Here is a 26,020-nt window from a genome sequence, read left to right on the forward strand (position 1 = left end):
CCATAAAATTTACTTGCTGTGGCCTAACATCAAATAACTAAAAGGTGTGTAACTACGAAACACCCACGATTCTATAAAATGAAACAGGTATATCATTTCAGTTTTATTACAGTTAGAATGGTATAAGAACATTTACATAGTAGTTGATATAAGACGCAAATTTTTTCGCTCCCTAGGTTGGTGATATGTAGATTCGAACTTTGAACTTCGCTCACCTTGAGGTATTCCATCTGAATCGGGGGAGGGGGATTCTAATAAAAGAAAGTTCGGTAATTGCTATCAATATCGAAATTGTCCATGCATGCTTAGCCACTATGAATAAGTGTGTGAGGATTTTGACTCGGAAGACGTTAGTCAGATATCTGATATAGACAGGTGACAGAGAGAAACACGACCTGCCCCTGAATGGACGAATGGAATAGCCCAAGTCGTCTCAAAGTTTGCAGGAGGGAATTGTACTACGTATACAGAACAGGTTGCAGTTGACAGTCTACAATCAACTCTTCCGAAATGACAGCGAAACCACGCGGTAAGTCAGTAGGAAATTTCTAAATCCCTTGTAAACTTGAGCTGTTGATGAGCACATGAAAGATACAGTAGCCCCCTTTTTTGATAACCATTACTGTGAAATAGAGGGTGACTGATGCTTATCCCAGCATATTATGGTGTATCAAGTGAGTCTAATTGCTCACAAGATTTTAGAAATACGTTGACATCTTTTTTGTTGGGTACATTAAGAAAACTCAAGCATTCTACGGCGTGGCCCAAGTTTGACCAAACCCAAACCCCACAAAGTAAACTCAGCACATATTACTTGCCGTGGGTGGTGACATGAATAAACATGAACAGAGTCCAGTCAAACAATGATAGTTACCATGTAGCTGAAATTGTGATTGTAGAGAATTTTTCTGCTCGTCAATTCCCGAAATATGCGATGAAAAAGAAACACCGATTTCGGCACCGAACTTTGAAATGCATATAATAACTGCTCGGGTGATGCTGTGATGATGATACGTTAGTCATAGTTGATGTCAACGTTTAGATAAGTCTAGGTGAATTAAGATGTCCCAGTTTCTTATCAAGAAAACATTTGTGCCATTTGACCCTGCGGTACAGGTTTGCTTGAGCGTCTGAAGGCCGGGGAGAGCGTTATCGTCGCGGAGGGATATCTGTTTGAGTTCGAGCGACGTGGTTACCTGAAGGCCGGAGCGTTCGTACCGGAAGTGGTGGTGGAACATCCGGAACTGGTGAAGGGGCTGTACCGAGAGTTTGTACACGCAGGAAGTGACGTAGTGCTGGCATTTACAGTAAGTTAGATGTCCTCTAAAACAAAGTGTTGTATTCTGCACCTTGATGCAGAAATAATGTAGCAACTAGTACGTACCCAACATTCTATGGACGTAATTACTAAGATCAGCGTTCAGATAATCCTTTCTCCTTGCGAAGGACAAAAGTACTGAGCGCCATTTCATTCAACTCAAATAGAAATAGTATTGCGGTAAAAACAGTTTCTCAGACGGCAACTCTTTAAAAGAAGACATAACCGCCATTAACATTAATCCGATGGGTTTCATTAATCCGTCACTTTGAAAAACAGTGGGTCTGAGAGATCTCTAGTGCAGCACCCAGGTATGCACAGTTTATATATACAGAAGTGCATTATACTGGGGGACGTCGGGTTGGGGATCTGTTTGGACGTATCTTTTCAGGGTGGCGGAATTATTTACCCTGGTGGAAATATGTTAATAGATGCTAAATCATGTTACATTGTGTATGGTGCGGCTGCCTTCAATGTATTATCATATGTACCTTAGTTTTGATTCAGAAGGATAACCTGTCTTGTTGACACTTCGGGATCTATCCTTAATTCAATGGACCGGACTTTATTTGCCATCTAGTACTATGGGCACCGGGAGAAGCTGCGGGTTATCGGGCGGGAGGCTGACCTGGAGACCATGAACCGGACCGCCCTGAAGCTGGCCCGGGAGGTGGCAGACGAGACCGGTACTCTGATGGCGGGAAACATCTCCAACACCACCAGCTACAATCCGGACAAGCCTGAAACGCTCGACGAATGTCGGCAGATTTTTAAGGTACTTTCAGAATTGCACAAGAATGTCACTGATGGGACCGATAATCTGGACTATATGGACAAGTGGTCACTACAGACAGGAATCTCAATGCTTGTGTCAATTGAAAAAAAAAAAAGAGATACCAACCAGAATTGATCATATTGGCCAGGTGGTCTTTATGAATAGGCGGTCAACTTGTACAGGTTTGACTGTAGTTTGACTGTATTGCGTGTAGCTATCAACGTGATGCAAAGCCCGTTGGAAACATGATGGTGTTTTGGCAATTATTTCAGTTGAGACATTTGTTTTTTATGAATATTGCTGGCAGAGATGGGCCAATGGTGTTGATTTCACGATGCAATCTGTTTTTCATAATAGAGTTAACTCCCGTTATTCACAGTTGCGAACACCTCCGACTCTGTCCACAGGAACAGATAGAGTGGGCTGTAGAGGAAGGTGCAGACTTTATTGTAGGGGAGACCTACTCCATGCTGGGGGAAGCATTGCTGGCTTTGGAGTGCATCAAAGAATACGGGAAAGGTACCATGGTTACTTTAAACACTAACGTTACACAAAACCGTGATCTTCCGAAGTGCAGTTGTGGCTGAACATTGCGCGCCCCCCCCACTCAACCATCTTTAGGTTACAATTGTACAACCGTTACGATTTTTTCATAATCTAAGTGCATTCCTTGGCGAAGACTGAAGTTGGACAGTCGAAAATGTGGGTAAGTCCATTTTTTGTGTTGGAAATACGGTTCTACTTTGCTTCAGAATGATTTCTGTTAACTCAGATGAACTTTTCATCCATCTAATACCAAATTTTCTGATCTTGCCATATAGAAAACCAAGTGACTACTCCAAGAGAATCTAATGATGGTCGGCGTTGTTATGGCTTTAGTTAATGTCTGGGAACACGTTGTGATAGCAAGCGATACCTTTTTGCAGGACTTCCGGCCGTGGTGACCGTGTCAGTACATCGGGATTCTGAGCATATGGCGGACGGGCCCTCCATTGTGGACGCCATGAAGGCGTTGGAGAAAGGTGGCGCTGCCGTGGTGGGAATCAACTGCGCCCGTGGACCTTTCACCACACTTCCCCTGGTTGAGAAAGTCAAGGGCAATGTAAAGGTAAGAACTGTGAAGATTACGGATGTCAATGGCTATCACCATTCTCCAGAACATCATCGGGACATCATCGTATGTTGTAGCGTTGCTGCCATAGCTACACAAATGTTGACTTTTTTAAGGAACACGAGGTGATGATATGGTGCACTTGTTCTGTGGATACAGGTGCCGATAGCAGCTCTGCCTGTGCTGTACCGTACTGATGAACAGTGCCCAACAATGCAGTCCTTCACTAATCACAAAGGTTAGTCAGCTGGCGTCGATATGATACCGATGGCACCATGTAAGGCAATGTCTTTGGGATGTCAAATCAATGGCACCTGATGAAATTAAGTTTCAAACTAGAAGCTACTTTAAGGTGGGGTACAGGCATGCGGCAGCACATTTTCAACAAAAATATTTAGACAAAATAACCATCTGATTTGTTAGATGTATAGGTCTATTTTCATTATCTGGCATCATTTTCCTACATAGGTTATCAGTTTACCGTAAACTTCAAGGGCAAAGTTGCAGTTTCCAACGTCCTGGCTGGGTGCCAATACCTTTTGGAACAGCCTGACCAATCAGGAGCCTCCATTTTGGCTATTACCTCCCACCCTCTGGAAAGCTGAATTCTCTGGCCTGGCTGTAAACACTGCTCTGACTGTCAGATAGTGTGTTTGCAAAGGTTATTGACCCATATGTCACTGTTAGTGCTTGCGTGATTGGGAAAAAAACAAATAATGGCGATTTGGGGGTCATTTTACGATTAGTAAATGCCAATTTTATTAATACTACCTCTACAGCATGATTTTAAAAGCAAAAGTTTGACAAAACTGTATATGATAGGGCAGAAAAAGAAATGCTGTTCTGAGGTTTACCACCTGATCTTACCTCTCACGGGTGGCATAAGCATTTTGATACTTTGATAATGTGTGAGGGCCCACAGAAGGAGGTTCTCATTAAATCATTGAAAAAAATTCACCAAAAATTAATTTAAAAAGATATCAAAAAAGGAGCCCGTGTATTGACCAATGGCATTATTATGCATCTGTCCCTAAAATATTAGCTTTGTACATTGGATCGTTAGCGAGGAAAAAACACTTTTGTAAAAAGGGGCGTGGCCCTGTAATTGTTGATGACGTCATCATGACGTCATAAAAATTTGCATAAATTATTGTCTTGCACAGAGGTACTTGGAGAAAAAAAACAAGAGCCACAAGTAACACTATTGTATGGCTTTCCCAGGTTCTCGTGCCTTCCCCATGGACCTGGACGCCTTCCTGTGCAGCCGCACCATGATCGCAGAGTTCGGGCAGCGCTGCCGGGAGCTGGGGCTGCAGTACGTGGGGCTGTGCTGTGGGAACGCCTCGCACTTCACCCGGACCTTGGCCGAGTCCCTGGGCCGCACTCCGCCCGCCAGCAAGTATTCCCCCGACATGAGTCAGCACTTCGCCTACGGGACCGACAAGAAGCTCCACAGTCTCAACACCCAGAAAGTCGTCAAACTTTTGTAACCGAAGACTGATAAAGTTCTGCATCAATAAGAATAGGCAGGCGCTTGTATTGTTATGTTTTGACGATATTCATTCGTCTTCCTTAAATGTATCTTCGCCTACTACAAATATACTACAAACAAGAGTTCGGAGACCTCATATCTTTTAAAATAATTCAAATAACAATTTTAGCTAACTTACACACGACACAGGTATGAAGTTTCCATCACTGGAATTATAGAATTTCTTAATCAATTATGCAAATAAAGACCTAGTTTGAATAATTTGCATCTTATTGTGTACATTTCTGTCATAGCTCTCTGCATGCTGAATATCATGGAAATATGTTGTTCCTACGTCCAGTTATCCCCTTTAAAAATCGTAACAAAAACGCCCCTGCAGTTCCAGAACAAGATGCTAGAAGGACCAAAACTACACCACTTCTTCTTGACATCAAAAGCTATTTGTCACCAAAAAAATAAAATAAGAAAGGGACCCGGACTGTAGTTCGTCAAAGCACTTGAAAACATTTCTATTCTTTGATTGTCAAGAGTTGTCTCGGTTTTTGACCGGAACATTTTTCGGTAATATTTTCCACGAGAGTTTTTATACTACTAGTATCGTTTTTCTACACATCGTCAACCATCGGAAAACACCGCTGATTCTGCCTTTGACCGAAACCGCAAATTTTAGCCCCGCTAATCCAAAGAGACTTAAATGTACATATCTTTGGTCTAGCAGTATGCTACTAACAAGAGAATTGCGTATATTTTTATGCTGCACCAAGTAATTTTTATGGATGACGTCCTTTGGAGACCCTAATTCTAATGCGAGAGCGCGAAAAAAACACAAGAAGGGCCGAAAAAAACAAGATGCCTAGATTTGAAATATAGTAGTCGACGACACATGTTAGGACACAAATTGAATGAGAGAACACAGTGTAACAACTAACAATTATTTTATTCATCATGAAAACAGCAATAATTTGAATAAATCAGTTGAAGTTGAACAGCAGTTGTTGTCCTGTCCTGTTTCTTTCCATATCCCGTTGATTTTGCAGGCCTGCAGAAACATAGTATATATTAAAAAAGGCAAAATTAGTTGCTGATTAACTCTTCGCATGCATGACTACATTTCTACCTATGCTTTACAAATCCTAATGAATAATAGCAATTATTCAAGAGCCAAATATGGACCAAAAATGATAGAAATAAAAAAACAACACATATTTCCCCAGCAAGTATAAATAACCAGAAACGAATAACTGATCATTATCAATGCAGAATACATGAATGCATTCATCTTACACTCCCCCTTCCCAGATTATAATTTTTTCGTACATGTTACTTGATCCAAAACAGACTAAAGAACAGAACTTTTCATATCTTAAAAACTGACTTGGGCCTAGGAGCTTCAGTTGTGGCAGCTGTCTTGTCGACCTCCATGCGGATGAAACACCCGAACTGCTTGGTTGCCTGCCCCACCTGCAGGCCGGAGTAAACTTCAATGCCTCTCCCGATTTTCTCGTCATTGCAGAAGAAATGCACTATAGCTGATCTTGACAAGACTTGCTTAAAATTGTACGGCCGAAACTCATTCGCCGCTACAAGTCTCTCGTACAGTTGCGCGAACATCAGCTCTCCCTGACCGACATCGAGAGCGTACCAATCAACAACGTTGCCGTCCTTTTTCACTTTTATGCTCACATATTTAGCGACCGAACCCACATGACATATTTATATGAGTTGAGTAGAGTAGAGTAGAGTAGAATTTTCGGTCAGGTAGGACTGTTCCAGTTTAGACCGCTCTTCATTGTTGAAATTCCTTTTCACTCAACTGTGCTTGATCTGACCAGTTTTGACAGGAATTAACTACATATGAAAGCAATTCCTCGTTCAATACGAAGTTCTGTCTATTCATACACAACTCTATTTTGCAATGATCAAAAAATGGCATCTCTTAAACAAAGGGAAAAAAGTAACAAATTAACAAACTAACAAACTAACAAACTTACAAACTAACAAGCTAACAAACTAACAGTTATTCAATCCAAACGATGAAATGTAGTCCACCACCAGAGTGCCAAGTCTGTACTTTCGTAATTAAACAAATGGAGTCTACCGGTGAAAGTTCACACAAAGGTAACCCACCTGATACAATCTGAGGGGCGCGACAGCATTCAAAAATATGTGGGATCTTAAATATCAAAATGGAAAAGACTAAGTATGCCATGGATTTAAATCTATATATTCTTGGCTGTGAACGCTTTTTTTTGGGAAAAGACGTTTATAGTTTAATGGAGAAAGTAAGGAGCACTAGCAAACCCCTGAACTTTCAAATGAACGAGCCCGTAGTGACGTTTGCGGTCCCTAGAAAGTGCGAAATGGAACGAAATGGACGAAATAGAACGAAATGGAAGGAATTGGAGCGAAATGGAGCGATCTAAAACAACATATGTAACATTATGAAATAAAATACCAGTAGATAGCGAAATATAAGGAACGTTGTAACATTCACAGTAGACCGGAGCAGGAAGCATTTTAAATACAACAAGATTGGCAACATAAAAAGATGTTGCCATGGCGACGGTGGTCTCTGTTAACGTTTTCGTTGTTAGCCCACATGCAAATAAGGACCTCGCAGAAATCATATCAGTCGATCACCTTCTCTACCAAAATAACACAAGTTGTCCAATGTATGAAAATCTTGTTTTCACAAAAAAAGATATTGTACCATTTCCTCATAAATGATTAAATGAGGCCCTCTATGCAAGATTTGTGTCTAATAGTGGCCACATTTACTTAACTTCCAAATGGTGCAAAAATGAAATCCCCATCATTTACCACTATGGATTTATAGTATTTTGTCATAAATTATGCAAATTAAGTATTAACTTGCATAATTGATATCTATCGATATTTATCTCTTTCTCAGTTACATATGTCATGTGTTTGAGAGTCTTTTAATAGAATGCAGCTGATTTATTAACTGTCCTCATTAATTATGCAAATCAGATATTGATTTGCATAATTGGCATATGATTATGTAAATCATCACTTAAGCTATCTACACACCAAAAATTATGATGATCCGTCATCCCCTTCTTGCGTTATTCTCTTTCAAAGTTTGAGTCAAAATCAGCTCCTGCAGTTCCAGAAAAAGTCGCTAGGGGGTCCAAATCTACAGGACATATTTTCCTAACAAAGAGCTATCCACCACTTAAAAATCATGACTATAGCATGTTCAGAAGACGAGATTTGAAAAGTTAAAGTTCCCTGCAGTACCATAGAAAGTCGCTAGGGGGCCCAAAATCCAATCATTACAAGGTCTCCCACAGACCTACCCACCTACAAAATATGAAGACAATACATCCAGGCATTCTTGAGTTATCGTCCCATGGACTTTCACATTCCTATACAATTCCTAGAATTCTTGCAATCTGCACACAATATAGTAAAAATTTGGCTCGCCCCTGAGGCGTCGCCAAAAAACAGGAAGCATTTTAAATACAGAATTGAGTGGTAAAATATAATACAACGTGTTTTATTTCTTGAATCTATTTGATGATATTGAATACAAAGTTTTTGCCGCGTTGGTGTGGCTAGTTTGTTGTTTTAGTTCGTTCCATTTCGTTCCATTTCGTTCCATCTCCTTCCATTTCGTTCCACTTCGTTCCATTGCGCACTTCCTGGGGACCGCTATAGGGTGAAGTTTGTGTTGGTCACGGGTCATTCTCACCATTGCAGAGGAGAACTGTTGTGCAGAGCAGGTTCCAGTTGATGCTCTTGAACAAACAACAACTGACTCCTCCAGAAATGGCGGCGAAACCACGCGGTAAGTCAGTAGATATTTTGCAAAACTGGGTGCGTAAGCCTAACCTTGAGTATCGCCCTTGTTTTCAAACATGACCGTGCTATATTATATGACCTATATTTGCATACGATATCATATTCTCGTGTCTCAGCTGAGAGTGACTTCTGAAAACATTCTCGAACATGCACGAGTATGTTGCGTCCCATAACATAATTTCGCCAGGTAACATATATCCGCCGACCTGAAATAAAGAGATCACCAATGCAACGTCCCCCAGTATAATGCGCTCCTGTATATCTAAACTGTGCATACCTGGGGTGTTTCACTATAGATCTCCCACGCTGTTTCTCAAAGTGGCGGATATATATAATCTGGCAGATAAGATAGAGATTATACGTTCCTCAGATCAGGTGACTTGCATCGTTGTAATACATGACCCAAGTAAACCGGGTTGACCACCGTGATTGGAGACCTGCAATGCAGTCTCAGGACACGTCGCTCATAGTTACATGTAGGTGGTTAATGAATAAACATACGCAGGTCTCTGTGTCAGGCAAACAACCTACACCGGTAACACAAGACTGCGTTGGCCGAGTGTTGAACTCTCTCCCTACGAAGTACCAAAACACGTCAGAAAAAGAAACTATTCAGTCCCAAATATAGAAATGCATATAATGACTTGAGTTACTAGTATTACAGATGATATATGCAGATGAAGATGGTCTAATCTTGGCTGATGAGAAAATCACATTTGACCCTGCTGCAGAGAGGACCTTTGGTCGTTACAACTTGTACCAGGCACGGTGTCACAGACAAACGTGTACCAGGCACGGTGTCACAGACAAACGTGTACCAGGCACGGTGTCACAGACAAACGTGTACCAGGCACGGTGTCACAGACAAACGAGTTTTGTCGGTTCAAAAGTTCACAAGAGACCTTCGAGTACTCCCTATACAAAGTCTACAGTATTTCTAACGTTGGTGCTGCTTACAACAACCTAACCTCAGCAACGCGATTTGTTATCATCTATATTAATTTGACAGAGGTGATAAGTACCCAAATAGTCAGACTGTTAGAGAAATAAATTCCTTTTTATTCAAGACAACGTTTCATCGGAACCATCACGTACTTTTTCATACTTTGAAGCCAAAATGATAACGTTGTATTGTTCAAGGCATTTGCAAGACGTTTTGGACATGTGTAAATAATGTCAAAAGTGTACACGTGCTAATGAAGTCATTTTGTACTTAATTAGTAACTTAATATTTGGATCACCTGACCCTGCCGTACAGGTTTGCTTGAGCGTCTGAAGGCTGGGGAGACCGTTATCGTCGCGGAGGGATATCTGTTCGAGTTCGAGCGACGTGGTTACCTGAAGGCCGGAGCCTTCGTACCGGAAGTGGTGGTGGAACATCCGGAACTGGTGAAGGGGATGTACCGCGAGTTCGTACACGCCGGAAGTGACGTAGTGCTAGCATTCACGGTAAGACAAAATGTTGCATTCTGCACCTTGTGATGCAGAAAACTGATAACCATTAATTAACCAAATTTTAATAGAGAACAACGTACAGATCACGCTTCCTCTTCCTTTAAGAATTAAAAAAAATGCTTACTAAGCAATTTTCAATTCAGTTCAAGCGCAAATCATTTGAAAAGACATTTGACTGGCAAAAACCGTATGGGAATCCGTTTCCAATACAAGTTCGGAAAGTCATAACGAAGCAATTTGTTATATCTGTGTTCAGCTGTCTTGAATGGTCAATTATGATAAGAACCATCATCTAGATGGGTGTCTTCTACTAACCGGGTCGATTTTACTCACTGGATCCAACTTTATTTGCCATCTAGTACTATGGGCACCGGGAGAAGCTGCGGGTTATCGGGCGGGAGGCTGACCTGGAGACCATGAACCGGACCGCCCTGAAGCTGGCCCGGGAAGTGGCAGACGAGACCGGCACTCTGATGGCGGGAAACATCTCCAACACAACCTGCTACGATCCGGACAAGCCCGAAACTCACGAACAAAGTCGGCAGATTTTCAAGGTACTTTGTGTAGATGTATGGCATTTACATGGTATTTTCGATATAAAGCTTTTTGTTGGAAGACATTTGGGTAAGAGAAATTCGAGTTGATCACGTTTTGGCTGCCACCGTTTTTTCCTATTCTGTCATTCACTTTTCAAAGATAAAAGTTGCTACCAGACATGAACTGGATACAAAGCCTATGGAAACGCTTTCCCTACTTTTTCAATTCCTTTGTCCACAGGAACAGATAGAGTGGGCTGTGGAAGAGGGCGCGGACTTCATCGTGGGAGAGACTTTCGGATTTCTTGGGGAAGCCACGGTAGCTCTGGAGTGTATCAAAGAGTTTGGGAAAGGTACGATGACGATTCTGATGATGTCAATCTTCGAAAATCCTCTAAGAAACTTCACTTTTGTCAACTTTTAGACAATATAATCGAAAAATTTATTGACCCAATGTTTCATAGAGGACCTGATAATATCCCTGTATTTAGGGCAAATAGTTTGGCCAAGGGCATTATTACGTCCTTGACTGGGCTCATTACGTTTCCACTACATCTTGTGGGATGTAGTGTTCTGACATTACTTTACCGACATATTTTCAAGGGCTTCCAGCGGTGGTGACTATGGTAATCCACCGGGACTCGGAGCATGTTGCGGACGGACATTCCATAGTGGACGCCATGAAGGCGTTGGAGAAGGGCGGCGCTGCCGTGGTCGGATTCAACTGTTGCCGTGGGCCTTTTACTACCCTTCCCTTGATTGAGAAAGTCAAGGGCCATGTCAAGGTAAGCACTGTGGAGGTTACCGATGTCTATGGCTATCATTATTCTCCCGAACATGGAAGCATGGTAACCGTGTCTAATACTGTCTTTGCATGTCATTGTTTACCTGAACGATTTCGTGACTTTGAAGATTAAAGTGAACTGATACGTGTTGTATTCCCCTTTTTTGTGGACACAGGTGCCGATAGCAGCTCTGCCTGTGCTGTACCGGACTGACGAACAGTACCCAACAATGCAGTCCTTCGCTAATCATAAAGGTTAGTCAGCTTGCACTGGTATGGTTTTTGGCAGGAAATCTGATTTGGTGTTTTCGATGAGAAGCAATTCTTTGTGCTATGTATAGTATAAAAGCTAATGAGTGGGAATGAATGTTGCATATTGTCACACAAACTTACCTAGATTTCAGACTCTGCAAATGTTCAGCCAATCGATCAGTGATTGTCCTAATTACCCAGGGCACATGGCATTATAAACTACTGGCGTCAGTACCTCGGTTTAAAGGAGAGTCAATTTCTCGGTGGCGAAATGACGACCGCTTTGACGTTTGTTTGTCTTTCACTTATGATAGGTTCTCGTGCCTTTCCCATGGACCTGGACGCCTTCCTGTGCAGCCGCACCATGATCGCAGAGTTCGGGCAGCGCTGCCGGGAGCTGGGGCTGCAGTACGTGGGGCTGTGCTGTGGGAACGCCTCGCACTTTACCCGGACCTTGGCCGAGTCCCTGGGCCGCACTCCGCCCGCCAGCAAGTATTCCCCCGACATGAGTCAGCACTTCGCCTACGGGACCGACAAGAAGCTCCACAGTCTCAACACCCAGAAAGTCGTGAAGCTTCTGTAACCAATCTAACTGGTCTCTTCAAACCGGAAGACCGATGGATTGTCGCAAAAGGCTTTTATTTTACGACATCTTTTGGATGTCGTCCATGCTTGATGCAGGTCGTATGCTTTATGCAAGGAAACGGACATGGTACATGGTACAAGGAAATTTTGTGCCCAGAATTTGATCACTTGATGATTTTTAATTTTCTGAAGTTGCATACTTGTTTTAATGTCATACTGACATGTACGGCAAATGTAACTATAGTTGTACAAGTTGTACTGGATCGATTGCAAAATAAAGTTTGCACAATCTGCAGTGTGTCACATATCATTTCATCAGTAGCATCGTATTCATTTGATAAAGACACTACAGCTCCACAACCTCATACCTTCGACAATTGATATTAAACTTACCTACTGATGCAAGTACCGAATTCCCACCATTTACCAATATGGCATTTTATATAATTTTCTTATCAATCATTCAAATCAAGTCTTCATTTCCAGAAATGATATCAGTATTCCTTTCTTTCCCAATGACATATGCCACATGTTTGAAAGTTCTAACATGGAATGTCGATGAAGGTTAGACACCCAGGTGATAAGATACGCGATAAAACAGTTACTCAAGCAACTGGATAGATTTCGGAAACGCAGTGGATTTACATAACTTAATCAAATATACACATCAGCTCATGTTTTGCATAATCCGCATTTCACTATGTCAATCATCAGATTCACTTAAGCTAATGCTAAACATAAATGAAAAATATTCCCGACATTTACCAGTATGATTACACTATTGTACTATGTTCTCATCAACATTTCAAATGAGGCCGTTATATTTGATAATTTGATAATTGATATTTATCGATACTCCTCTCTTTCTCAGTGATAGATCCCACGTGTGCGAAAGTGCTTTCATGGAACGAAGCCAGGTAGGTAGACCATTTTCGAACTTGACCTCCGTTCCTACAACCGCTACACACCTACCAAAATAATCCGTCCACAGTTTATCAATTTTTAAAAAATGCCTATGACATACTGTATGACTCAGCCCCACCATACTAAGCCCCACCATGTCGTAACATGAAAACGTAACCTTTTTTGCGAAGCTACTAATTCACAGGCAGACTGCAAAACGACCACAGTGCAAAATATTTAGCCTGGTATTCCTCCCTCTCCGGAATAAAGTATGCAAAGCGGGCTCTAATCCGGCAGGAAAATACGCATGGATACCAGGCTACAAAATACCACAATCGTCTCATATATCCCTCTAAGGTGTTTTCCTGGTGTTCCCGAGGTGCAGGTCTTCAGTTCATTCTTCAAGGTGTCTGAAAAAGCAAACAATATTACCATTCAACAGTTTATGGTGTAACTAAAAATTTGCCATCACATGCAATCAACAAAGAGTCATATCTGTCCATGGTCTCTCGACCTTTTCTAGACCATGGTTGAAAGTCTGAAGGGAGCCTAGGTCGTCTGTATTTGGAAGTTGGTCGGCAAGGGTGCCTACTAGTCTATAAAAGTCATCTGCGCTAGCCGACTATAAGTTAAAAAGACTAAATTTGAGACAGTCATATTCTGTTTGGATGTGATCAGAGGAGCGAAATGGAACTAGGATAGGAAGGACTCTAACGTTACTCTTAACCCTTGTTTAGGGAATGGTCGGACGGGAGCACAGTGGCTGGAAGGTCCTGGATGTGATGTGTGACAGAGGCTAAACCACGGTTTACTCACCAGTTTTCTTCATGAGCGGCGTGACGTAGGTTTCCCAGAAGGCACAGTTCTCAGTGCTCGGGCCTGGCTCCATCCGGGGTTCTGCCGTGTCCAGAACCAGGTACCGCCCGGCAGTCAAGCCGAAGGGACTCCACAACTTCTCATTGTTGCTGTTAGGGTTCCTGAATTTACATGAATATTCTTCTTTTTCATCATCATCATCATCATCATCAACATCGTCATAATCATCATCATCATCATCATCATCATCATCATCATCATCATCATCATCATCATCATCATCATCATCATCATCATCCTAAACATCATCATCGACATCATCGACATCATCATCATCATCATCATCATCATCATCATCATCATCATCATCATCATCATCATCATCATCATCATCATCATCATCATCATCATCATCACCACGATCGTCATCAACATCATTAACATAAGCATAAACATCATCATCATGTTTAAAGACAATCATCGTCATCACCACCATCGTTATTATACCCACCATCGTCAACAACACCATCGTCATCATCAACATCATAACAATGATCATCTACATCATCATCATCATCATCATCATCATCGTCATCATGAACATCATCATCATTATCATATACATCACCAATAGGGGTGGGTACCGGTACATAAGATTCAGGTCCGGTCCAGGTCCAGGTCCAGAGGGTCAGGTCCAGGTCCGGACCTGTACCTGTACCTGATTATAGTAGTGTCGCAGTACATTATATTTTGGAGAGCGAGACACACGTAAAAGTCTCCAAACGTCATGGAAACGTCTGGAACGATATAATTTCTTAGGTTTGCACTTTGTCTCAAAATTATAACTATACTCTCCTCGCCGTCTGTTTACTCATCCTTTAAGTGGTTCTAGATATTATTCACAGCTAACGTCTTCGAAAACGACTCGTTAAATCTGCTGTTTTGTATTTTCTTAGACCAGTTATGTGGCCACCTGCTGGTAGCCTGGTACTATGAATTTGCTAATCGGTCCATAGGCCGGTCCACTGATTTTTTTACGGACCGGTTTTTTTGGACCGGTCCATTAAGAAATACCGGTTTTGTACCGGTACACGGTACCGGTACCCACCCCTAATCACCAACATTGCCATCACCACCATCCTCTATGCATTGGGGGTATGTCTAGGATTCTAACTCTAAGTCAACAACCCTAACCATGAGACCACCTTGTCACCTTTGATAGGCTTGGCAAAGCAAATCTACATACCCTGTCCTGGCGAAATTGGCCCAGTGGCGCATCATCCTGCGGGTCAGGTTCCTCTCCGTCTGGTTGAAGCCGTACGCCGGGTCCAGGGGCAGGCCGAACACGAACGGCAGCTCCTCTCCGTGAATCACCCCCATCCAGGGCGCAAAGGGGGAGACAGAGGCACGGTGGGCGAACCTGGGGATAAGACGTGAGAGGAAAGTGATCTTCTTCTCTCTTATACACTCTAATCGCCCCTATGTGGGGCAACACTTATTTGGGGTGCGGGGACTATGATAGGGTGGCTGTAAGTCCAGCTCTAAGGGCCCTGTCACACTTGTGCGTATATTCAAGTACGCATGAGTTACGCAGTTTTTTTTTTATCTTCGCCGAGTACTTGTACTCGGAGAAGATTATGTTTTCGGTTGAAAAATCTGTTGGGTGGGTCTGTATGTATGTCAGGAGCATAACTCAAGAAAGCTTCAATGCATCTTTATGATTTTTGGTAGGTGTGTAGTGGTTGTGCAAAGGAAGGTCATGTTGGAAAATGGTTCACCTTGCGTTATTTAACAGTACTGCAGCGGACGTTAACCTTTTTTTGTGTTTGTATGTAGGCAAAAAAAGTGACGGAAACCTTGATGGATCTTCATGATTTTCGGTAGGTGTGTAGATGTTGTGGAAACGGAGGTCAAGTTCAAAAATGGTTCCCCTGGCATTTTCCGTCGGTACTGCAGCAGGCTTTGTGTGGATGTGTATTTGTATGTCGCCAGCATAACTCGAGAAGCTGTGATGGATCTGTATGATATTTAGTGGATGGGTAGGGTTTACAGAAAGGAAGGTCAAGTTTGATAATGGGCCTTCTAGCGGGTACCTAAGGTACTGCAGCGGAGCTTCAAAATTTAGGGGCATATTTTCTGAAAGTGCTATGGTCATGCTTTTTGTGTGGTAGATACTTCATGCCACTGAAAGTAAGTTCTGTAAATTTGGGCCCCCTAGCGGCTTGTATAGTACTGCAGTGGGTGTTTTTGTTTTGACCGGACATGAATAACTTGAGAAGGGGTCGACAGATCGTTGTGATGTTTGGTATGTAGAGAGCTGAGATGGCACTTTACATAATCAATAACTAATTATGCAAATCAGGAGCTAATTTGCATAATTAGCAAGGAAAATTTGTTAACCCGCTGCATTTCATAATGGGACATGGGACAGTGTCAGGTCATGTAAACGGATGGTCTTGCAAAAACGTACATGTAGGTCAGATAAATAAACAAATGGGACACCCACTATTCTCTAAGCAGACGTGTGGGTCCAGCTGGTTTTTAACGTGTTTACCAAAAAACACGTCAAAAAACAGCCAGACCCTCCCCTCTGCTTGGAAAGTACACTGCACCAAAACTGCACCACTGCTTGCTAGAAAAGTCCCATGTACTATGCCTTTCAAAATGTGTATGATATGAAATAAAGATTGTATTCATATATATTGACTACCATTTCATCATCCCTTTCAACTTACAACACTGCAATATCGAGCCATTGGGGCCCATATAATATCAACATACTCATATTTGTTCATGACCAGTTATAACATATATCAGCACACTAGACACATACACTAGTCCTTTTTTTAACGATCTCGCTCAATGCAAGGCCGTAAGAGGCCACTTCTCGGCATTGAACTAATGTGGCATAGGTGAGAGACAGCGGTGTGTGTTTGTTTTGAATGTTTGTAGGTTGTATCATCGAGTCGGGGGGACAGCAGTGGGCTGGGAGGGAATTCCAGAGTTTTGCAGTTCGTTGAAAAAAGGTGTTACTGTAGAATGACTTAGAGGCTGGTAGTTGTACAGTATAGTAGTGTGAATCAGAGGAGAACCTGGTAGTACGCTGAACAATTCTCTGTGGTGGGACAAGTAGTGAAAGTTCTTCAGAACACTGGCCGTGGAGGTATCTATAGAATAAAGACAGGGAGGCAATGTTTCGTCTGTGAGAAAGGGAGTCTAGTTTTGAAGCCACACTGACCAATGACCACACTAATTCTCCGTTGGATGCGATCTAAAAGGTTCAAGCAATCCTTTGGAGCTCCAGCCCAGAGATGTGAACAGTATTCCATGCAGGGACGAATGGTGTATTCTACAGGTAAAGTATGCTCTCGGGAGTAAGATAGTGTCAGGCTCTGAGAAGCGAACCAACTTTCATTGCTGCGGATTTGGCGATGGACTATATGTAGCTTCTCCAAGACAGGGCCTTGGAAAAGATAAGGCCAAGAAGTCTGAAGGAGTCACTCTCTTGTAGTTCATTTTCATTAATAGATGTCGGATATCGGTGGAAGAAAGGGTTCTCGATATCTATTAATGGAAAGGAGCTTCGTCTTTAAGCTGTTAAAAACCCCTGTACCATCAAATGATTCTTAACCCTATCTAGACTGGACTCATTTGCCCCATCATAACTTCCAAATGGTATGGTGCATGATCAAATTTGCAGGATGTGATAAGCATATAAATACTAATTCCTATCCATAATAAGCCGTGATTATGTCTAATGTGTTCATGGAACTCTAGTTAATAATATCCTTGGATTTTTGTGAAAAAACTTTTCAGTTTTAGCTGGTCCATTGTTATCAATCTCAGGTTGTATTTGTGTGTTGTAGGAGGGCCTGCATGCCCTTTTCGTAAGCCGTAATCAGGCATTTTTAGTCTCCGTAATCCGTAGGCAGCCGCGCGCCCAAAACCAACAAATTCGTAATCGGTACATCAGCCGTAACGTGTAATTGGTCACTTTCGTTCTACGTACCTTTCTGCAACCTAATCTATGAATTACTAGTAAAGCGTAGGCTAATTTCCAGCAAAGTCTCCCGACAGAATTGCCCCTCAAAATGCAGGAAATGGCGTTTCAGAGGGCGAAGATGTCTACATTTCCCCGTGAAATATGCCCCTGGATCCACGGACCAATCTAAAATTGTCGCATCTGCGGGGCAAAAATGTTCTGAGGGCGTCGCCCCGAAATATCAAGTTGAAACCATCGTGTATTTTTCAATCATAGGGATGCCATAAAACATAGCTTAGTCTGCAAGCCAAATTTATCCCTCAAAATGCATGAAATAGCGTTTCAGAGGGTAAAGATTTCACTTTTTTCTCGGGGCGCACGCCCTCGGACCGACCTCGGATTGTTACACCTCCGTTGAAAAATAAATCGGAAGGGAAAACAAAATCTAGCTTAAACCCTTGTGTACTTTTTTTTTACTTGGAGCCCAAAATTTTCCCTTCAAAATGCAGGAAAAGGCGTTTGAGCAGGTCAAGATTTCACAGTTTTCCCGGAGAAGTATTCCCCTGGACTCAACAATAATCGCCGCGCCTCCGACTAAATGTCGGACGGGAGGGCGTGGCGCATGAAACCCTTGCGTATTATTTTCACACATAGAAATGTCATCAAACATAGCTTTAGTCTACCAGCAAAATTTGGCACTCAAAATCAAGGAAATGGCGTTTTAGAGGGTCAAGATGTAAACATTTTCCCAAGGGAAATGTCTTCGGCGCTCAACGTGGTCATACCGTCAGCAATATTTTGCCCCTCGTACTACCCTACCATTCGACATTTCCTGCCGTCATCAAGGCTACTTATCATTACTTATACCGTTTTGTGTGGTTATAAACAGAGTCATCGTCATCAATTAGTTGTTTTGACGCATGCAGAATTAGATAGCTCTGCGTCAATAAGTGTTACAGTCCGTTGGAAAGCCTCATGATTCAACGTAATTCGTAATCGGCTCTGAGAATCTAACGTAATTCGTAATCGGCGGTGAAAATTTTGCGTAATTTGTCATCACTACCCCCAAGGGCCCCATGCAAGCCCTCTTGTAGCGCAGATGACCAATCGGGTAAAAGCCTCATTTAAGTGAGCTTTAATTTCATTAGACAGGTGACCAATCCGAGTGAAAGACATCACCAAAGACAACCAATAGGGAGATACAAAAAGTGCATTTTTTCAACCAATCACAAGCCAACTTGCCACACCAATCACAAGCCTGGGTACTTTTCAAATGCATGTTTCCCAACTGTAGAGTTTAGTTCGCGGCCAGCTAAGCTTGGAAACGGCTGCAATGTCTCTTCCTCTCGAAACCGTCCAGTGCTGCCCACCGGGCGATGATAGCGCAGTCCGCCTCGGGACTGGCCCCTCGCCTCTCCGTAACAATTCGTCCATGGCTTGCGGTCCTTCCAGCCGTGGCTACTCGGCCATGGATGAACGGGGTCAGTCCCACATCTTCAAGTTGTAGATTGCCTTTATGGCGGGTCTTCCAGCGCGGCCATGACATCCGACAGTAAGTTTAAACTTTGCTGTATATTTTTGAGACCGCAGGCTCAGTGCTTTAAAGTGTCTAAGCTGTGTTCGTTAGCGTCTCATTGCAGCTGTGTTGGTAAAATTCATAAAAAAATATTTAAAAAGGTTCGGTGATTGCCAACAAAATTCAAATTTTCAACTGTAAAGATCATTAAGATGTCTGTTCAACTGTCTTTGTTCAACCGTCTTTGTTCAACCGTCATTGTTCAACTGTCTTTTTTCGTAGGAAATTATGATCCATTTGTCTCACCAATGCTTTGCAGAAAGAAAAAAGAGTATCGCACTTACATGGTTGGAACTTATTTGTTGGTTGGTTGGTACATGTGGTGATTACATGCACTTTTATCTTTTTATCAGAAGTGTCCAGTATTATAACTGTCACATTCTCACTCGCCATTGTCTTTTGTGTCTGCTGCAGCAATGGTGAGGAGGCATCCATTGACTTATATGTCTGGACCGTGCAAGAACCTGGGCAGCAACACTAAAGGTTCTTTGTGACAACATCCAGGGCATCACTTAGCCCAGGAGTCTTCAAGAGAATGGGTGTACCACATTTGACAAGGTGAGCATTATCTGTGCTGTATAATTGTTTGACAGCAGGCTCTGCTTAGCATTAGTTAATGGTGATAGGATTCATTATGAAAATGGATCTGTAATTTGGCATACACATGGTTTGTGCATTGGCACTGGCATGGTCCACAGTTACATCTTGTATTTGAATTTTTGGTCATGCACAAATTTTGTCAGAGGTGTCAAGTCTTTATCATATGTCACATTCCCAGTACCATTGGACAGCCGTTGAGCCTTTTGTGTTTGTTGCAGCTGATGTCTAAGTGTACACCTGAGTGAGTGAGATTGAGTGAGTGAGTGGCCCTGCTGCAGAAGTTAAACAAATTGCAGAAGATGAGGAGACTGTTGACTGGATTAACACGATACTGTGAGTAGAATCTGTACAACTTACTCCAACTTGAGTCGATGACCGTGACATAACTTTTTTAGTCTCTACCAGACTAACTACGCCAGGGTTTCACTTGCAGGCTCCGTTAGTCTGTCATATGTTGGTAAGAAGAAAGGCAATAAAATTGATCTGGTCATTTTCTGAACAAAGACAGTAGCTTTGGGGTTGAGATCATTAGGCCATAAATCAATTAGGGTGCGACCAGCAGACTGCAGCTTTTTCAGTTACTCTGAGCAGACTAACTATTCTAAGTGATTTTCTGGCCCTTTAAAACTCACCAAAAACGTATAAAAAATCTTGTTAAACTACAGTTAATAGCAGAAACATTGTCTATCGCTGATCACGGTCTCGCCATGTGGTTTGGGTGCCATTTTGAAAAGTTACAGCCCGAATTCTGCCTTGACAGATCTTGTCAATATAAAGCAAAGGATAGCAAACTTTGTAACAAGTTCTTCAAGGTATGACTATTGTACATATCCCAATGAAATTTTTATTTTTCTGTTGCCAACCCAATGTGTTGATAGCGTTCTTTTGATGAACAAACAAACTTTAGTGATTGACAAGGCACTTCCTGTTACATGTCCTGGGTTTGTCTGTTCTGTCACGGTCTGCTCGCAGAGCAATAAGAGGATCATTCAGCTACTTGGCACCTATTAGATAGTAATTACTGGACATCAAAGAACCTACCTGACATATCACAAGCCCTAAACGGGCGAAATGTGATCTTCACTGTGGACTGACTCTACGGGCTAATTACCAGTATTCCTTTTGCTGCCGAATTCTACGATTCATACGCCCGTAAGAGGGCCTGGTGGAGGCTATAACTTTTTTGTTCAGGCCAGTGACACCATCTTTGAACTGAGTTTACCCAAGCCAGTTCCACCAATTTTGACTGGTCAAGTCCTGATTGCCAACAGTTTGACCTGAGTTTTAGATATCTTTCAACTTCTGCATGACTTCGGTCCCCATTTCCACTCCTGGCAGAACAGAAAGCATCCTAGTGTCTTCGTAGCGTTTGGAGTTGAACAAAGCGAGATGTTTGGTGGCTGTTTTGTTCTAATGCCTTTGTGTGTTTGACTTTCTTGTTACAGCTAAAAGAAGCTTCGAAGTAGACATCTCTAAGTACTTTGCAGAGAGGTCGTCATCCAACGCCAAGTATGCCATCTCCATGGTGACATCCAGAAAGACCAGTGCTCATGTGTACCCGCTGCCAGAGGACCTGGAATTGTTAAGTGTTTGCATCGTCTTCAAGGGAAACAGTTCGAAGTGCAAAATGTTTCCACAGAATTGGGCTGAGACTGACTTATCATTGGCGTGATGGGAAGTCAATCATTTGTGATGTTGCATTCATAGCTTTAACTGAACGTACGATTCCCTCTGTATACCCGAGGCGTTGTTGGCAGGGCAAGTCACAATCTCTTGGTTGGTGGTAGAGTACTTGACGTGTTTTGTTGACATCCTGAGTGATGTTGTTGGTAGGGTGTTGGGGCATTTTGTGAGTGGTGACTACTTTTGCATGCAGGACTTCAGACTGTTTCTGTGGTGTACAATCTCGGTGTGTGATTGGTTTAGTTTCTGTAGCTGTGTCGATGGCTGAGATTGTTAACGGAGTGGTTGTGAAGTTCAGTGTTTCAGAGAACGGCGATTTTCCTGGTTCTGTTAGCTTATGACTGCTTCGAATCTTCTACCATCTGTTGTCCTTTCTGTTTATGTGGTGGTAAGTGGGCCGTCGGGAACCTAGACCACGACATAATTTGCCTTGTGTCATATCTTGGAGTCCCGACCCAAGACAATGACACAGGGCCAGAAAGGAAGGCAGGTGGTTGGAGAGCCTGAGCAGTTATGAGCTAACAGAACCAGGGAAATCCCTGTTTTCTGAAACACTGAATTTTGCAGTCACTCCGAGAGCAATTCCGGCTATCGGCATTGTTACAGATACTGAATCTGCCATGGCATCGGGTTTGTGTACCACAGAGATAGGCTGAAGCCCTGTGTGTAGAAGTAGCTATTGCTTTTAAATGTCCTAACCCTCCACTAGCAATTACTCAGGGTGTAATCAAAATGTGCTCAACACCTTACCATCCAACAAGAGATCATGATTTTCTCCGCTGATGATGTTTCAGGTAGACAGGGGATTTTGTACATTTCTAGGTTGAGCCTAGAACTGAAATGACAATCACAAATCTTAACTTCCTGCTACGCCCCAGCGGTCTGTATATGAGGTCTTTGTTAATGACCTCTTCTAGAATGCAAAGTGTACACTTTTACAACAATCATGTATACTAAGTATACGGTAAGCTAAGCTAATAGTTAGCATTAGTTAGCATTTTAAGCTAATATAGTTTTCCATTTTAGTTAAGTTAGCTAGAAATGCTAAGATTAGTTAAGTTACCTAAAAATGCTCACTAAGATAAAAAAATAGCTAAGCTAAAAATGCTTAGCTTTTTTTTATCTTGGTGAGCATTTCTAGCTTAGCATTTAATTAGTTTAGTTAGTTAATATTTGGCAATTCTATCTTCTTTTTTCAACGCTCAGCATTTTTAGCTGAGTCATGAACCACTATTCTCCAAGCAGAGGTTCGGCTTGGCAACATGAAGTAAATGGGACAAAAAAAGGAAGTCCGCTAGAGACGCCTAAAACCGCGTCAAAAAACAGCCGGAGCCAATCTTTTGCTTGGAGAATAATGAGCCACTGTCATACAGTGTGTTTACGATCTATACCATGTATTATGTTATGTTATGTTATGTTATGTTAGGCTAGGGTCACAATTCCAAAGCAAAACACACAAACTTTTTTAAAGTACTCCTTTAAATTATGTATATTCTTGATAAGGCGCCTATCAAGAAGATACATAATAATGCCGGCATTTTTCATTCTTTGTTTTCAAACAGCCTGGTTGGCTTAGAAATGTGACCCTACTCCCTAGCATTAGAGATATATGTAGTTAAGGGGCCTTAAGTTAAGCTTATAATGTGTTAGGTAGGGTCAAGTTCAATTTTTGATTTTCTGATTTTTGTAACTTTTTCCTTTTCTGCATTTTTCAAAATTTAGTGGATGTTGATGATATCCGTGTATGGTACAGAGGTACAGTAGTTTGTAGCCCTCTAAGTCCTATTGAATTTTGGCGAAGGCTGATGTTGGAACACACACATGCACACACTACACACAAACTGACAAACTAACGCGCGCACACACAGACTCAACACACTAATCCAAACACTATCTGACAGATGCCTTAGCCTTAAGCCGCAAAACAACTTTCAAAAACAATCCAAAAAGTTTCCTCTGTACCATGTATTGACTTATCAGCATTTACTGCATTTTAAACTTAGTTAGCATCTTTAGCTTAGCTTTTTATTTAGCTTAGTCACGAGCCACTATTCTCCAAGCAGAGGTTCAGCCTGGCAACATAAGAAAACGGGACACAAAAAAAGTCCGATAGAGACGCTTAAAACCGCGTCAAAAAACAGCCAGAGCCGAACTTTTGCCTGGAGAGTAATGGGACACTGTCACACTTAATGACAGATGTTGATTTAGTTAGCATTACATGTAGTTAGTATTTCTAGTTAACTAGTTAGCATCTGTCATCATTTTTAGCTTAGATTTTTCTAGCTTAGTTAATATTTGGCATTTTTACAATTTTTTTTCAATGCTCAGCATTTTTAGCTGAGTCACGAGCCACTATTCTCCAAGCAGAGGTTCGCCTTGGCAACATGAAGTACAAGTAAACGGGACAAAAAAGAAAGTCCAATAGCAACGCCTAAAACCGCGTCATAAAGCAGCCGGAGCCGAACTTTTGCTTGGAGACTAATGACCCGCTGCCATACTCAATGAATGTTTACAACAGGGAGTGTGTTTATAAGATAAGCATGTCCTTTGTTGTTATACTTTCTTTGCAAAAAGGTATTGTTAGCCTTGTAATCAATAGGTTTAGTGCTATTTGTACCTTTTTTAACACATTGTACACTTTGCATTCGTCCGTTTTGTGAAGAACTGTTATCAAATAAACAGTTTGAAACCAGGTGTGTAGTTTGTATTTCACATTAGATTGTCAGGAAAATTGATGCTTTCTCCCTCCCCACCCACAAATTTGCATCAAATGGATGTTCCTCCTCCCCACATCCTCACTGACCTGAGTCTGCTGACCCTGACCTAGAAATGCATGATCCCTCTCCCGTTCTCTTAAGTCCATGTAAAATGGATGTTCCCTCTCTTCCTTTTCAAACCCTTAACCCCCCGGAAATGGATGGTCCCTTTACTTCCCCAGAAACTCACCCCCACTTTGGTAATGGTAGTGCCTCTTTTTTCCAGCCCCATGTAAACTGGATGTTCCCTCCCTTCTCCTTTTTCTAGATCGTTAGCCCCTAGTGAAATGGATCGTCCCTCCCTTTCAAGACACGCAACCCATGCTCTAGAAAACCGCTTCGGCCGAAGAGTGTATATTTTGTATACTTTCAAGGTCAAATAAACCTGACGTAAAATGGATCGACCCTCCCTTTCAAGACACTCAACCCCATATGAACTTGATGGTTCCTCCCTTCCCAGACCCTTACCCCCATGTTAAATGGACGATCCCTTCATCCAATGTGAAGCGGTGCCCGCTGCATTCACGCTATTTGGCGACGCCTCAGGGGCGAGCCAAATTGGTATACATTGTGTGCAGTTTGCAAGAATTCTAGGAATTGCACAGGAATGTGAAAGTCCACGTGACGATAACTCAAGAATGTCTTCATATTTTGTAGGTCTGTGTGAGACCTTGAAATGATTGGATTTTGGGCCCCCTAGCGACTTTCAATGGTACTGCAGGGGAACTTTCGCTTTTCAAATCTCGTGTTCTGAAAATGCTATGGTCATGATTTCTTAGTGGTGGATAGATCATTTTTTGGGGAAAATAGGTCCTGTACATTTGGACCCCCTAGCGGCTTTTTTGAGACTGCAGGAGCTGATTTTGTTTCGAAATTTGAAAGAGAATAACGCAAGAATGGGCTGACGGATCGTCATAATCTTAGGTGTGTAGATAGCTTAAGTGATGATTTACACAATCATATGCCAATTATGCAAATCTATATCTGATTTGCATAATTAATGCGGACAGTTTATAAATTAGTTGCATCATATTATAGGACTCTCAAACACATGACATATGTAACTGAGACAGATAAATATCGATAGATATCAATTACAAAAATTAATATCTAATTTGCATAATCAATGACAAAATACTATAAATCCATAGTACACTTTGCATTCCTCCGTTTCGTAACTTGCAATCAAACAGTTTGATACAAGGTGTGTATATATAGTTACTTTCTCACATTTTGAGGGAATTGATGCTTTCTCCCTGGAGACTGGGACCAGGCTACATACCTTTTGACTACGATACAGCCCAATTCAACAAGAAATACCTTAAAAGTTCTTGGATGAAAGAATGCTCATACTCTGCAACCTATTGATAATATTATTATCAGTCGGAAGCTTCAAACAGATTGAGTTGTAATTCATTTTTGATAATTAGATTTGGCTGCTGATAAAAACATCGCCAACATCTAGACCTGAGGCAGTTTTCAGGCTTTTTGATCACAGATGAGAACGAGCCGCTGAAGTGATTTTCTTCCAACATCTTTGAAACAATCTTTGATAGACCCGCACACTCTCT

The 26,020-nt window shown here is 42.0% G+C and overlaps 1 protein-coding gene and 1 long non-coding RNA gene across 4 annotated transcripts; both read left to right on the forward strand.

Annotated features, from left to right (window-relative positions):
• The first annotated feature begins 422 nt into the window (after positions 1–422).
• On the forward strand, positions 423–12,428 carry LOC136436249 (betaine--homocysteine S-methyltransferase 1-like). 3 transcript variants are annotated; one of them, XM_066430079.1, is made up of 7 exons: positions 423–529; positions 1,117–1,307; positions 1,899–2,093; positions 2,501–2,612; positions 3,020–3,201; positions 3,364–3,442; positions 4,426–5,687. In XM_066430079.1, the coding sequence occupies exons 1-7, from the start codon at positions 511–513 to the stop codon at positions 4,692–4,694; spliced, it is 1,047 nt and encodes a 348-aa protein (XP_066286176.1). In that variant the 5' UTR covers positions 423–510; the 3' UTR covers positions 4,695–5,687. The 3 variants fall into 3 exon arrangements, with proteins under 3 accessions (XP_066286176.1, XP_066286166.1, XP_066286156.1); XM_066430069.1 differs by lacking the exons at positions 1,117–1,307; positions 1,899–2,093; positions 2,501–2,612; ... (1 more) ...; positions 3,364–3,442; positions 4,426–5,687 and adding exons at positions 9,780–9,970; positions 10,336–10,530; positions 10,754–10,865; ... (1 more) ...; positions 11,473–11,551; positions 11,863–12,428 and having other exon boundaries at positions 446–529; XM_066430059.1 differs by lacking the exons at positions 423–529; positions 1,117–1,307; positions 1,899–2,093; ... (2 more) ...; positions 3,364–3,442; positions 4,426–5,687 and adding exons at positions 8,365–8,507; positions 9,780–9,970; positions 10,336–10,530; ... (2 more) ...; positions 11,473–11,551; positions 11,863–12,428.
• A 6,556-nt stretch (positions 12,429–18,984) lies between these two features.
• LOC136436261 (uncharacterized) lies at positions 18,985–24,385 on the forward strand. Its single transcript, XR_010756025.1, has 4 exons — positions 18,985–19,386; positions 19,825–19,968; positions 20,229–20,343; positions 21,456–24,385. It is a non-coding gene; the product is annotated as an uncharacterized lncRNA (long non-coding RNA).
• The last annotated feature ends 1,635 nt before the right edge of the window (positions 24,386–26,020 follow it).

This window comes from Branchiostoma lanceolatum, chromosome 1 (assembly GCF_035083965.1).
Source record: "Branchiostoma lanceolatum isolate klBraLanc5 chromosome 1, klBraLanc5.hap2, whole genome shotgun sequence".
Taxonomy (NCBI): Eukaryota; Metazoa; Chordata; class Leptocardii; order Amphioxiformes; family Branchiostomatidae; genus Branchiostoma; species Branchiostoma lanceolatum.

Bases quoted from the DNA above. Each gene is read 5' to 3' on its own strand.
- LOC136436249 (XM_066430059.1), top strand. From the start codon at position 8,453: ATGCTCTTGAACAAACAACAACTGACTCCTCCAGAAATGGCGGCGAAA. The intron at 10,531-10,753 runs GTACTTTGTGTA...CTTTGTCCACAG, and splicing joins AAAGTCGGCAGATTTTCAAG to GAACAGATAGAGTGGGCTGT. The intron at 11,298-11,472 runs GTAAGCACTGTG...TTGTGGACACAG, and splicing joins AAGTCAAGGGCCATGTCAAG to GTGCCGATAGCAGCTCTGCC.